Below are 15,219 nucleotides of genomic sequence, written 5' to 3'. Positions count from 1 at the left end.
GGTTCTAGGCGGCTGAGGAGATGTGAAGTGAAGGTACGTTGACGCGACCTATACCTCTCAAAGCTTGAGATATATAGAGTCAAACATGGGCAGCGTGACTCACACCAGCAGCGGACAGCAACACCACACACATTTACATCTGGTCACTTTTCATCGTCCGGCTACTGTATCTTTTCGAAGGAATACGGCCTGAGACAGGGGGAGGCTGGAAGGCAGCAAGACACTGATATAAACATACTCGACGGCAGCAAACTATGTCCGTCCGTTGTCCTGACCGACATAAGTCATGGACGAGATCAACAAAGGACCAGATATCTGTATCCCAAACACGACACATAAACATGCCGTGTTGAAGAGGAGCAACTATGTTGAGACTTGTGGATCCGATTTTATACTACCTACTTGCTTAGTCCCTCCGCCGCTTGTGTGTAATCAAGTTGCGTCACTATCAACCAGCGGACTCCCAAGGGGTTGTTGGTCCCCAGTAGATCATGGAAACTAAACTCACTTCTGCTGTGAACAGGCCCAGGTAAGTATCGTAGCATGAAAGGCTTACATCTTACTCGTGGCTCAGGGGATCCACGACACAAGTTACGATGTATTAGCATATTGGCTTCTTCAGCTGACAGCCAGTCCTCCTCGACAAAGGGAGACATGTTACCAAGAGACCTCGTCGTGTCCAGTTGCTCATAGTAACGGACCTCGTAATGATGTCAGTTTGCATCAACCACTAAAAAAAATATGGAACTCGGGAATGTATCAGTCACTGGTATAAGTCACTTTATAAAGAGTTGGATCTGTAAAATAGTGGATGAATTGTCACATTTCTATTCAATGGACATATCGGTAAAGGCGTGAATGGGTTGACGTAAACCCCTATCTTCATTCCGTAACCCTTCCATAAGTAAAAGGTAAATATCCACGACGCCATTGCCTATCCATAATAATCCTGCCCATCCAACGTCGTCCCTCGGTCTGGTCCCGTAGGCCTGTTCTGACCGGGTCGTCTAACAAAAGGTAGATACGAGAAAGAAACATGGGAGGTCGTCCCTGATATATAGGCAAGTAAATAGTTGTAAGTAAATCGTGATCAGGGCCGACGCCCATCATATGGTGGTTTTCTTTTTTTTTCATTGCTTTTCATCTTTTCTTAATCTTTCGTGGCGTGTTCATCGCCGAAGGGACTACGTCCCCTCTCGTAAGAACTTGTCCTTTGAGACCGTCTGTCGGGGCCGGCGGCGGCTCGCCTTGTTGCCTCTTCAATCACGGCACTGAGACTGTGGTTGCTACGAACAGCAGCTGGGGATGGCTCAGGAGGGTCGGAGAAGGGGCCCTGGTCGACTGCCGGGCTTTCATCGATAACTGTCACGGCAGCTGATTCGCGGGCGGCCGCGGTTGTGCTGGGTGGCAGAGGTGTGCCTGGTGCCGAGATCTCTTCTGATGTTGATGATGCCTTGGATCCAACGCTGACTTGCTTAGGGCCGTTGCCGTTGCCTACACGGACAACCTGCACTCTCTGGACGGGGGCGGCGGTGGCGGTGTTGGCATTGTTCAGGAAGGTAGATCCGACGCTGAATGTGCTGTCACGGCTCTTGGGACGGCCAGGAGCGTATTTTTCATAATCGACACTGGGGACAGGAGGAGTGCTGCTGCCGTTGGTGCCGACACCCATAGACTTGACACTGACCACAGCAGCCTTGGCGCGCATACCAGTCTGAGCGGGTGCTACAACAACCGCATTCTTGCCGTAGATGGTGGAAGCGATACTGGGAGCGATGCTAGATCGAGGAGCATACGAGGTTCTCGCGACAGACGTGCGATCAGAGTAGCCAGAGATGCCGGAATAGGTCGAGTCGCGCAGTTCGCCAGGCACAAAGAAGTGTTGCTCCTCGTACGGCGACGGGCTGCTTGCAGCGGAGTTGGAGGCGTGCATCGGGATAGGGGGAACAGGAGGGACAAGCAGAGTTGGTGACGTAGGAGTAGCTCGGTTTGTGACGCCGGGGATGTAGGCGATCTGGATAATGTTGGAAGCGCGGGTGAGTACTGTTGATGCAATAGAGTGAACGGTGTGTGTTGAGTCGCGGTTGGTTTGTCGTGGCTCGCCAGTGCTCTTCTCGTTGATGGTCTTCTCGTGGGTCGTCTCGGCATAGGACTCCTGAATAATTGACTGTCTCTTGGTCTTGATGAAGAACCTCCAGACAAGGTATGTGGCGATTGCGATGACGACGAGACCGCCGATAACACCGCCAACGATTGCACCCGTGTTGGGCTTGCTGCTTGATGAGGATGATGATTTGCTGTCGTCCTTGGCGCAGATGGCCTGGGCACAGGTGCTACATGTCGGGATGGTGAAGGAGCAGAACTCGTCGGACTTGCAGTTGGTAGGGCATGTCGGTGCCTTGTCCTCACACTTGAGGCAGCCGTTCTGTCTGGGCAGGATGACTATAGAGGTCATGTCAGCAAATGAGGCTCGATAGGGGGCGACGGTGATGTCTGGTGACGCACCAGCTTCCAGCTCCTCAAGCGAACGGAGGTGCAGGTTAGGGTCGAATTGAGCCATGATGATAGAGGAGGAAATGGCCTGGGGATGAAGTGAGAAAAAAATAGCCAGCGACGCTGATCGAGCGATGCCGATCGACGAAGCGAGACCGTTAGGCGTAGAAGGTGTCGATCAAATCGGAGGGGGTGATCAGACGGTCGAGGCGAGTGGACCGTTGGTCGGTACCAGGGAAACCGCGAGTTGGGGAAACGGCAGTAGATATAGCGAATGGATAGAAAAACCGTCGGGTAGATGAGACAAGTCGCAGTGTGCTAGGGGTGACGGATACACGTTGAGGAATGGATTCGTGGCGAGGCGAGGCTGGCGTGTGGGCGTTTGCTGGACTGGAATGGACGGGTCGATGTGCGAAGTGCGAGGGAATTCGGAGCGGATAGAGTGAGAGCGAACGAGTAGTAGTATAGTAGTAGTTGGGATAACGAGTGGACGAAGAGACTAGCTCGGCATTTGAGGTGGTGGGAAAAAAGAGGCGACTAGGCGATTGAAGTGAAAGACATTAACGGCGGTTTGTCGTTTGTCGGCCGCAAGTCGACGTCGACGGGTTGACGGGGCTTGAATGTCTTTTGTCGTCGACGGGATCTTGTCTTGGTGGGCGGCGACTGAGAAGCTGGAGATGTTGGGTGGAGGAAAAGACGGAGGTGGGAAAGGGCTGCTATGAAGGAAACGAAAGTGAGCAGAGAGAGAGAAGCAGGCAAAGACAGACCGGCGCTGGGCTGGTCTTGGCTCGACTTGGCTTGGCTCGCGCTGACTGGATGGACCGGGGGGGTCGAAGTGAAGGGAACGAACGGGATGGAGAGGGGGGAGGGATGAATGGGTTGGGATGGGATGAGATGGATGGGTGGAAGGATGGCAGATGGATGGGATGGATGGTGAGAAAGAGAGTGAGATGGGCTGCGTCCTGCTTGGGTTTGGTGCTGGTTCTTCACGGGCGTTCGGCGGCAGGCGGAGCGCAAGCTGAAAGGGGAGACGGGGGAACCAAGGACGAACACCAACAGTGGAGAGAGAGAGTGGAGGTACATGCTCTGGTACCTTGCCTTAGGTAAGTACGAAGCACATGGATACGTATCTTTTAATGAGGGAAAGAGGTGGAAAAGGCGCAGGTGGGAGGAAGGCAAGAGGGGAGGGGGAGAGCGAATCTGCGGGACACAGGCACGAGATTGAGAGGGCAGGGGGTATGCTGTTAGCGAAACGTGAGGACCGGGGCAAGTTCCTGCTCTGATTGGTCATGATCCCCAGATGGCAAGAGCAAAAGGGGGGGCACTGCTCGCTTGTGAATCCCTTGATTCCCCCGACACCCCTGGCTAGAGCCGGGCGAGGGTCCAAGACTCTCAGGGCAAGGCTTTGGGCAAGGCCTAGAGTCTGGACTGTGCAGCCCGCCCATCCACCACCATGAACCACAAGGACCATGCAACTCCATCCACCAATCTCCTCTTTGCTGCATACTGCAAAGTGCCAACACTACCTTCCTCCGCCCTTGAGGAATACCGCGACCAACTCGACCAAGGCAGTAAAGTGCCCAGAAACCGCTGCACCGTTCGCACCACCATCGAATCTCCAAGTACCGTACCTTACTTTACGCAGTACCTCGGGCACTAAGATAGGTACTATTCAGTGTGGTACACGCTGTTTGTGACTTTGTGGACATTACACAGCGCGCCATTTTCCATCTTTTCATCACCTCGCCTCCAAGGTACACCAAGTATTGCCTACCAATCAGACCACGCCAGAGCCGGAATTGACCCATCTCCACCGTCTTACGCACTCTCCACGACTCGACAACACCATCTGCGGAATATCACTTCCACCCTCTCCATTGAGCGATATTGGGAGAGGCTCCCATCCTGATGATCCTGATGGCTGCAACTGCAGACTGCAATCTATCATCTGCTGTCTGCCCCCGCGTACTCTACGGGCTACGGAGTACCTCCTCCCTCATCGCGGGCTGGCTGTCGGGATGCACCCATGCTCACTTGCTAACTTCGCAGAATGCTTGGTCAAACAAGCGAGCTACGCGGTTGCTACGCAGCTCGGCAGTGGCATCCCATCATCCATGGACCGTGGACCATGGATCATAGACCGTGGACCATGGTTGCCATCCATCCAGCATTAATGTTGTTCGCCAATACAATAGAGTTCGTGCGTCTCAACCTGACAACCCGCCCGTCGTCCGATACGAGCCAGCGAGACATGACACGGCCTTTCTCTACTAAATCGGTAAACACAAGCTCTGGCACATAACATTTCGTCCCAAACAGGATAACCCGGTTCTCGACAAGTTGGACCTCTTGTGAGAATAGGAAACAAAAAGGGATACCGTTCCCCAGTTTCCCACAATTATGCTGTTTCCAAATCTCGCAACACTTGAAGAAACCCGGCCTCTTACAAACCTCCTGTTAAGCTTCAATTCGCCTGGTACGGGTCGACCCTTCTTTTCGTGCCGTCAACGTCGCACCGTCCCAGCTCGGGTACGTTTGGCATCCGGATCCCTTACAACTTTGGTCCTGCAGCGAGAACCTCAGTCGGCCCATGCAGCAGTACACCACGCCAGAAACATCACGATTGCCGACTCAGCCCCCCCGATCCGACTCAGAAGATCTCAAGATACGAACTCAACTGAAACGAATGGGGTTCAGTGACGGCGACAGCGGGACGACATCGTCACAGGCGAGCTAATCGCGCCAGAAGGCCGTCAAAGAGGACCGTGAGGGTTGACAACCTGGGCCGACGATAGTCACTCAAAACGCCTTCCCGTGTCAGGCCTCCCTGTCTACTTGCCTATTGTGACTTGCAAAGAAAAAAAAAACCCCCACAGCAGTTTTCACCATGAACCAGCGTCGAGCACTGATCGAGTCTTGACTCTGGAGTATGCTCCTTGCCTAACCCGCGCGCTGTGTTTCCAACATTGTCCCCGCTGCCCCTGCCTGTCTACAAACCGAATACAGTCAAGCGGAAGCCAAATCGTCAGGGCCCTGCGACATGTTCGGGGGCCGTCATAACGGAGGGATCCTGCCTAGCAGGAAAATTCCGTATTCTGAGGCATTGGATCCGAAACTTCGAAACAGACAACGAGAACGTGCGTTCGCGTGGCCCTGGAGGCCATGAGAGCTCTAGACCACAAGATCTGCACTCATCACTCTAGGGATTTTCGTCTTGGCCTTGTGTGAATGGGGGGACAACAGTAGAGTTCCCCCTTCTCATCTGACAGCAAGCAGCGCTAGTCGCTCGAGACTGAGAGAAAAAGATGTTTGTGGAACCGGGGGCTTGGGGCGATCACTTCCAACTTACGCATATCCACCTGCCGCTCTCCCGCCGAAAGTGCTCAAGCTTTTAGCAAATGCTGCGCCGGGCACCACCGTCCACCACCGCATCGCACGGCGCGCACGCACGCTCCCTCGACCTCTGGGTAATGCAGGGCATATCTTAGTGTCCGGCGGACCAACCGCCACGCCGCGTGGTGAAGATGGCAGACGTCGCCATTCCAGGTCTCATACCTACCGAGCGCTAACGCTGCGTTGTGCATGCCTCCGGCAGGCCGCAGGACGGCATTTCGTGCGTATTGTTGGCACTGCATAAGTTTGGCTTCGGACTTTCGCCTGCTGACTGTGCGTCCTGTCCTACTCGGTCTTGGTATTTTTACTATCGCTCCTGTCCCACTCTCAGCTCCGATCGGTTATACTGAGCGAGGTAAGCACGTAAGTCAGTTTGCTTCGACTACGCCAGCTCATTTGATATTGGTTTGTCACGCAGCTGCACTTGACGCCAGTCTGGGTAAGCCACGAGATGACAACGAGATGGACCAAGAGCGACATGCAGAGAAGAGAGATTCGATGGATGCAGAGGGAGACGTTGGTTCGTCAAAGGCACTGCAGCCAGTCAGCCACTGCTGCTGTCAAAGAAGCAATTCTTCGGGCTGCCAAACCTTCATCCAAGTCTTTTCTCATCTAGGATCGGGTGTCTCAGCCAATCATGGGCCCTCATTCACCGGAAAGAAGCAACGTCTAAATTCTATTACCATCCCCTTCCCTGTCAGAGCTCTTTTCTCGCAATCCTTGAGTACTATTTTTTTTGAACAGCAACTTCTGCATTGCCGTCTTGATTAACCACCCGCAGCACACAATTGATTACCTCTCAGACCAGGGGCGTCCGTTCTTCCTTTTCACGACTCTCCACTTTCCCAATCTGGCCCATGTCATCTACCCATGGGCCAATCGCAAGCTCGTAAACCGCGCTGTGCAGTTCCCGCCCGCGGGTGTTGGCCGCCGCGAAGCTGAGTTTTCTGGAATTACTCCAGATCCGGACGTTCCAGGTTCTAAAAGATCATCATGCACTCTTCGTTTCTTTGTCCATTTCTTTGCTTTTCCGAGAATTACTAGTGTAGTTAATGACGCGGGCACCCGCTCTGTGGAGGGAACTAGGTACCTACCGCCCTTCTCTTGCTTCCCTTCCGAAACTTTGACGAGATGCGAAGAATTAGACTCGCCTGCGCGGTTTTTTTCAGGGTGCCGCAGTGCACAAAGAAAGCCTTGGCAGGTCTTGGCCTGTGAGGGCAACTCAGTCTACGGTACTCGGTGTGGGAGTTCCCCTCCGTTGGACACGTGTATTTGAGGTCCCTCGTCGTCGTTAGTTTGCCACGGCGATACCTCTTCCGGCGCCGGCAAGACTCCCCGGGTTCCGGATCCGGACGGTGACGGCGGAGGAGGAAGATGAGGAGCGGGAAGAAGAAGAAGAATATCCATTAGCAGTTTTGCGTGATTTTTCTTTCGTTTCTTGGACTGATCCAGGATGAGACATCACGTCCGTTGAACACGCGGCGAACGAGATCGATGCGGCGTTGGCCCATCCGGCGTCCTGGGTATGTACTCGGGACTTGCAAGGGCCGAATATGATGGGCTTTTCTACCCCGCTCTCTTCTTCTTCGACGAGTTCCTTTGGACTATATGATGGCTTTTGAGGCTAGAAGGGCGGGTGGAATCCTTCTCGTTTTCCGTTGAGCTCTCGCGCGCGCGCGCGCGCGTGTGCTCAGAGAGGGTGGGCCATGATTTGTGACGATGCTTAATCCGGCATTCATCGTTGATCGTTGGCCGGTCCGGGACGGTGAGGGTTATCTCCCCGACCTGGAAGCCTCGTATAGACGCCGTTCCTCCGATTCTAGAAGGGGACGTTGCCGAACGGTTGTCGTTTGACACGTGATGGAACTACCGATACAGGTTACGGGTACAGGTGCGGCCCCACGTATCCCTTTCCGGCGGTCTTGCGCGGTTTTCCAAGAGGAACGGCTGCGAAGTTTCAGTGTGAGGCTGATGGAGGTGGTGTCATGTACCTCAGCCCGGCAAATGCTGGAATGGCGTGTTGAGTACTAGGTATATTGCTCTTGTTGGGATGCGGGACTCGAGTGAGGGGACTGAGTGTCAGCTGGAGAAGTGCCCAGGTCTTGAGTTTGATAATTTTCGCCATGGGTCGAGGGCGTCTGCTGGTGGAGGCTATGGTACCTTGTGTCACCTTGCCTTTGATGTCCTCTTTTGGAAAGCTTCAGCCCCGGAGGCCAGATCGAGAGTATGTTCCGATGCTTTGAGGGAGAGAGATTTCTCCTCCTCCTCGAGTTTTTGAGTAAGTTGGAATCTATGTCTTTCGACGTTTCTCCCTGCCATGTAGGATGAAGAAATAAGGTGGCCTTGATGACTCACCCGGGACCGTCCGCTTCGTTAGTAAGTACGGACCTCGTAGAGAGCTACATGGCCAAAGAATCTTGACCAGTTCTCTAATGTGACGAGACATTTTATCGTCTCATGCTTCAGATTCCCTTCTCTCTCTACACCTGTTGACGGAGCCTGAGATCCTGTCCTCTCATACCTGGAAAACCAACTTTGCCTTGTATTGTTTGTTCGTTCTGCCCTTGCTGATTGCTCGAGGGATGCTTTGCCTTGCATATGCCACATAACCCAAGAATCTCCCGCCCTTCCATAATCTGGATGTCACCCATCAACCCTCGCCTGCGTGATATCCCAGGTCTACCCAGAATCACTGCCTAATGAAGGAAGATTCAGTGATTACAAGCCCCCTCGCAGGCGATCGAAATACATCTTGTCCACGAACTAATGCGTAACTCCACAGGAGCTCTTAACCTCACCAACACGAATACGAGAGTGGGATATCTTAGTTTCACTGGCTTTGAAGCATGATCGAAGCTGGATGGGATCGAGCCTCCGAGGGAAGTCATGCACGATCATGTTATCGAAACCATTCAGCAACGTGGTCCCTAAACGTAGTCCGTACACTATGCCCCCAGACTCGTTTTCTAACCCAAAGTATTGGACTTCAATGCGAGTTGCCCAATAGCACTCAACGCATAGCATTTATACACAAATTACCTGCTTCGGACATCTGCTACTATCCAAACATTTCTCGTGTCGTGGAGATATCTAGTAATACTCGATCCATGAGTAAAAGCCGATCATCTACGAAAGTCTCATAGCCTCTATTCATACTTGACCATGAGTTCGATCATATCGTTAGTTCCGTTTTGTCAGGCGTGCTCTCAACAAGCTATTGAGCTAAACAGGCAAACAACTTTCACCCCTGGGAGATGCTTCCCAGAATCAATGAACAGTCATCCAGGTGCATACTGAGGCGGCTGGCGCTTACATGGCAACCGCAGCAGCGATCGAAACTACTATTTCGCGGTCTATAGTGAATTTCAATATGTTGACCTCAACAGTGAGCCACCACCTTGCTCACCATACGCTGGATATGTAGAAGTCCAGTCGGCTTGTAGCACCTCACACAACGAGCCAATCCTTGTGAAGAATAATGCACCGCCCGTACCTTCTCTCTTATCCCGTCCTCCGATGCATGCCTCTAATGGATACACCTGAATATACACCGGAAGGCCTCAACCCCCCATACCCAGATAGGCCCTCGTCAGCTCCATCCCAATCATCAGCCAGAAGGCGCCCCCTGGGGGGGTTAGGTCAAGACTGGCTGGGTGGTGGAGTGGTTCGAGTCCACGCAACAGCCTAGTCGGCGAAGGCTCAAGAGGTCCCGAAGATTCTCCCAGCATGTGCTCCAGAGATGTAGTCCCCATTCGCCACCGGGGGAACGAACTCTCTTTTTCTTCTCGTAGGTCTTGAATGATACATGTCGGTCGATAAGGTCCGATCACCAGCTTTCTCTTCCCTCAAGATACCGGTGGAGAGAGGTGCACATCGCATCTACGCAGGATACAGGAATACATGAAAAATGTAGCGATGAACGGATGAGAACAACGGAGAGGTTATTTCCAGCTCCTGGATCGTTTATAGGCAGACAGCCAATCGCTGCTTTCGAAACGTACTTTACAGCGCAGTCCCCGAGTCCCGCATCCCATCTCCGTGCTCTACCTGGGACGTGCCGTAGCCTCATGCTAGCGAGATGTAGACCAGTGCATGCCCCCGAGTAAAAAAAAAAAAAAAAAAAAAAAAACTCAAGTCGTTCTCCTCCAAGGGTCTCAGGGTCTGATGTAGAGGCGTACTTTGGCCTTAGTCGGTGATCTTTGTCTGACAGCATCATGATATTTATACCCGCAGCCTCGTCCACGCTTGCCCCAACGTATCCAGATACAGAGATGTATATGCCATTAGACAACAAAGATGAAATCGATATATAGAAGGCAGATACTATAATCCCTTAGCGCGAGAATTGACAGTTGATATCTAACTCTTTCAGGCCTCCGGGCCATATCGTACGCCGACAAAATCTGCCATAAGACACCGCATAGTCTCATTCCTTTCTTCAAACAAGAGCGGTGATGACATGTTTACGAATGCCGAGGGGATGGCTATAGATCGAGGGATAACCCCAACATGACAAGGGGAACCGGCCAAAGATCGCAGGGACGGGGGAATCAGAAAACCCCGAACAACGCAGTATACATTCCGTCGAGACAGAGATGGATGTCCCCCTTGGCCGAGGCTCTCGCCTGCTTCTATGATAGCTCGACAGAGGATGAACCCCATTTGGGCACATTCTCGTAATGCACCAATTAAGCATAGATATGACGGTTCTTGAACCTCAACTTCTCACATGTCTCTGGGATCTGATGGCAAATGTATTCTCCTTTGTCAGAGATAAGCGTTACCGCTCTGTCCTTCGTCTGCCACTTCTTGACTATTCAAAGTTTCAGGATACGGTAGTCTGGGCCGCTCGTCAATCACACCTGACTACCTTTGCTACCTTTGTTGATAGAACCATACATCGACGACGGTAATAAGTATTCTGAAACGTAGGCATGAGCTCGACGATGGTAAATGACTGTTCAGAGGAAGTTGAGCATCCTACGTCCTCACCGACTCAAGCTGAACCACGATCCAAAGAGCTGCCAATTGAGAAGCCCATCTTATAGAAACGGGATTCCCCTCCGTGAAGCGGAGCCAGGCAGAGCATTCCTGTCTCAAGCCCGACTTTCCCGAGACCAGCCAGAATCTTGAAATCATTTCTACAACAACGCGCCCCTGTAACGAAGAAAGCCTCACCCCAGAGGGAGTCAGCAGACCCGCAAGCCCAGTTTCTTCCCCCTCCTCGCTCGAAGATAACTGAACGAAGAGTTGGCTACTTCCAGCTCTCCCTAGCCGCCCTCACTGACGTCCTATAAAAGAACTGATCTTCTCCACAATGAGACACCGTTGGAAGAGACCGGGCCTTTTCTCTCTCCTCCTGGTTCCCCAGACCCTATAAAACCCCGGCCAATCGTTAATAACATGTCAGATCTCACCAATCTAGTCCGGGGGATCCGATCCGATCCGATCCTGTGCCTCTCCCCGCGCAAAGCGTGTGATAAGTCATGTCAAATATGATCACCCATGGGACAGTTCCCGGCGGACAAATATGTCATCACCAAAAAAGTCTTGGCCATTTATCGTCCAATGCACCACCGTCATAACCACGGCTGAAAACTCTAAACCCAATGAAGAACCATAGTCAAAAGTGCTATCACAAGCTCAGAAATCATATTCGTAAGAGAGCGAGCAGTTCAGGCTTTTACTTCGCGTCAGAAACATTGGTGGACCACTCGCGGAAACCCAAGAAAGGATAATTTTCAAAGATTTAGAGATAGAACTTTTGCACAAAAAGAAAAAACCGGACGAACCACTGTCACGCTTGTTCGTGTCAGCAGCAGGAATTGACTTCATACTTCCCGGGGCTCCGACGTCTTTTTGCTGTCCAGTGCTCTCTCTCTGACTAGCAAAACGTCAGGAGGCAAGCAGCCCCCCGGCGCGAGCCGCATGAGTTAGTAGGTTCATTTGTTGCAAACACCACCTCAATATGGTAGGTTGGCCCTGCCCCCCCCCCCCCCTATCGACGCCTTAAAATAAGCTTGGAAAAGAAAGTAGATACCATCGCCTAGGCAGTTTTCTTCTACCCGATTGAGAAATGAATATAGATACTTAGGACTGGCAGAGGATGGCTGCCCGTGTTGTGCACCACCATGCTACTCAGCCCAGTCCCCAGAGCCTCCGATTTGGTCTACGTTGTGTACTTCTTCCACAACGGTATCAGGAGCTCAACGTCATCTTCAGCACTAGAAGGTTCATACCTGCCTAACCCAGGAACCGGTTTGGGGAAAAAACAACCAAAAACCAAAACCATCAATGACCGAATATTCGATCCGATGTTCTCTTTCCGCGGATGAGCTGCCACCGAGCGCATGAGGGACCTTGCATACTTGTATTCTTGCAATACCGAGGCAAAGCATACGCGAGTCAGGAAGTTGGGATGTTGTCATGTTTGAGCTCATCGCACCCCGCGCCTCACGTTCAGAATCTCTATGGATGGCCTCCATCCGATGTTGGGACCGGGAGCCATTCGCAGTCTGATACATGATCTCCTTCTGCCACCGAGACACGTCACTTGAGGCTCGGCTTCGCCTCCGAGCCATGACCTACGCATTCACTCGGGCTTTTTATAGTCCAGTCCCGATAAGCCCTCCACATGCCGGGCAAGGTAGTGCCCTGAGTGCTCGTTGAGCGGAAACAAGCTTCCAAGGCCTGCCACCTGTGGCTTTCCTGGGCTGGCTTCGATGACATCGGCAAACTTTTCGCCTGGCGGTCATAGCATTGAGTTGCGGGAGGCCCCTTTACCCCAGGCCGTCGATCGCACTCACAAATAATATCCCTTCTGTAACGCAAAAGTCCGCTGTAGTGGAGGTCTCAGGGGAAAGTGAAAGACGGTGTGAAATCGTTGGCTACCAGTCGTTGGAATAGCCGACGGCTGAGGGTATCGTTCCACCAACCAGCGCCGCAGCGGTAGATGCTCCAGCCTCCCCGCAAAGACGGGCTCGCCGACCATGCAGTCGGGACACCCGCGCTGGAAGAATGCGTTGGCGTGCCGGAGAGGGCTGTAAACGGAGCCGGGATTCGGAGTCACGGCACTGAAGCATCGCTCGTTGAGGAGCCGATACCTGGTTCTTCTCGTCCGAGCATTTGATAGGCGGGATAAGTAATTGAAGGCTGAAGGCGAATACGATTGCGACTTCTTTCGCCATGGTTCCTGAGGCTGAAAACTTCATCTCATGTCCACAGCTGGGAAACCTGGGAGAGTGGCCGAACTGGATACGGGTCGTGGATGTTGGTTCGCTGTCAGAGCCAGAAGGTTGAAGGTTCAAAACCCCGTGTGAGGCGGAGAGGGCCCGGTTGCCGCCCCTCCAAGCAGTGCGAATAAACGAGCGTTGAGCCGACTGATAGGCGCGTAGGGCAGAGAAGTTGTCGACATTGTTGGATACCTCCGTCTGTGTAATGCAGATGTGCAGTCCTTGTGCAAAGGGTTCGCGTGGCTACTGAGGCTGATGATGGCTGAGGCTCGGAACTGGCCGCAAGCGTGCTGAGTAGTAGGACCCATACTCCTCCGTACAACAGCAGGTATTTGATTTTGACTCGTAGCGAGTCGTAGCGAGGCGTAAGCAGCCGCTCACTGGGCTGGGGGCAAATTCCTTTGTGACAACAGTGGTAGAGGCATGCTAGCGCCTGGGAGAGTTGGAAAGTGCATTCATCCCGTCCACCGCCGAATCTGTTATGCAGCGATGCGAGGCGTGGTGGGTGCACCGCCTCAGCCCCAGTCGATCAGCCCCAACCCAATCTTACTATTTTTGGGTCTCCTCCTGACGGATCCCCGTATTCGAACTGGCCAGAGGCAACAACAAACAACTTGCACGCAGGCGACAGAAAGTCGAAATAACGAATCTCTGATCTGGTTGGGGGTACGTATGCCCACAACGTAAACCTCGGGTGGACGTCCGGTTTCTTGAGTTGCTACTGCGACAGTTAGTGCGGCGAATGAGTAGGAATGGCTTCGTTGTGATCACGCAAGGGAGGAACACAAGAGAAGACAACGAAGGAGGGCATGACGATGACAGGCGAGCTCGAGACATCAGACTGAACGAATGTGGTACTTGAGCCGTGGGTTGGAAACATGACAGGAAAAAGATTACGGCAGGTTCCAGGCCATTAAAGAGTGAAAAATTGCAGCTCCGAGAGGAACGAGCAAGCATGTGCTTGCCATAGTTGTTCATGTCGTTGACTGCGGTGCCTGTCGACTGTCCATGACGATACCTAGGTGAGAGAGAAGCTGGCGAGATTTGGCTGCCAGCTGGTTCGGAAGCTGGAAAAGCCAAGGCGCTGGGTAGGGCGAGGGGGGCACGTTTCAGAATGTTCGTGGAAGCCGCAGGATCCCGGGCGACAAGTGGACCGTTAAGAGGTACACGCGTCTCACATAGATGTGGAGGGTGGTACAGGCGGCGCCACTAACAAGCCAATGTCGTTTCCTGAAATGCTGGTTGCCTCAGTCAGGATTCGCCATACGATGAGTATGTCTAGAGTCTCTAGACTCTGCCACTCTGGAGTCTGACGGGACTGCGGAAGACGTGCTGGGCGGCTGTAGCTCTCTCTTCTGGACCTTACAATTTCATGCCTTTCTTCTGTCATGCTCCGAATTATGAGACCCCCCTGACAGCCCCGGCTTTGAATACCCTCGGGAATGCTTGTCAGCTTGCTGGGTTCTGTCTCCCGTCAGCTTTTTTGTCCATCCTCTGTGTGTTGCTTACTAGGTAGCTGCAGCAGTCCTGTATGTCCTGACTCTTTCCCACTCTCTCAGTACTGCAGTCTGACGGGAGTCTGAGTCTGACAGCAATGATGAGACGGAAGAGGGGCCGAGGAACGACAATGAGGCGAAAAGTCTGCCGAACATGAGCCACCGTTGCTGTTCCTTCCCGCAGCACTGCTCGTTCCTCTTCCCAATGGAAACCAAGGATGATGGCTGAATTGTTGGTGGTGGCACGACAGATGCCGGCAAGGGGACGGCGTTTCTTTTAGCTTTCACCTTCTCCTTTTCCTTGCCGGCGCCCCCATCCATCGCCGCAACATTCCCCTTGAAGGCAGTCCGTCATTGAGCCAGGACAGGTGTGCTTGGCCGGCTCTGTTCGCTGCTGGCAGTCACTAACTTTGCTGGTTTTATTGCTGTTGCATAGGTGCACAGGTGCATAGGTACCCCTCCTTCTCCTGAAGAGCAATGCTGGCAGTAAATGGGCGTTGATTGCGAGGTGTTTCTAGAGTCGATCCCAACCCCAAATGGACCGATTGAAGGTGCAAGGCCAAGGGGTATACGAAATGCAAGGGCCAAGGGAGCAACGGCCGGGG

General features: G+C 52.9%; 1 protein-coding gene across 1 annotated transcript; it reads right to left on the bottom strand.

Moving 5' to 3' along the window:
- Positions 1-798: 798 nt before the first annotated feature.
- On the bottom strand, positions 799-3,675 carry HER10_EVM0006946 (Opy2 protein). Its single transcript, XM_035476516.1, has 2 exons — positions 2,506-3,675; positions 799-2,442 (listed from the first exon to the last, which is right to left on the bottom strand). The coding sequence occupies exons 1-2, from the start codon at positions 2,558-2,560 to the stop codon at positions 1,151-1,153; spliced, it is 1,347 nt and encodes a 448-aa protein (XP_035338512.1). The 5' UTR covers positions 2,561-3,675; the 3' UTR covers positions 799-1,150.
- Between the last annotated feature and the right edge of the window lie 11,544 nt (positions 3,676-15,219).

The sequence above is a fragment of the Colletotrichum scovillei genome (assembly GCF_011075155.1).
Source record: "Colletotrichum scovillei strain TJNH1 chromosome Unknown Contig00001, whole genome shotgun sequence".
NCBI lineage: Eukaryota > Fungi > Ascomycota > Sordariomycetes > Glomerellales > Glomerellaceae > Colletotrichum > Colletotrichum scovillei.
The sequence above is the reverse complement of the archived record's forward strand: the minus strand, read 5'-3'. Positions and strand labels throughout refer to the sequence as shown.

Excerpts from the sequence above, each read along its gene's own strand:
- HER10_EVM0006946 (XM_035476516.1), bottom strand. The coding sequence starts at position 2,560 with ATGGCTCAATTCGACCCTAACCTGCACCTCCGTTCGCTTGAGGAGCTG. Across the intron at positions 2,443-2,505 it reads GCTTGAGGAGCTGGAAGCTG|TCATCCTGCCCAGACAGAAC; the intron begins GTGCGTCACCAG and ends TGACCTCTATAG.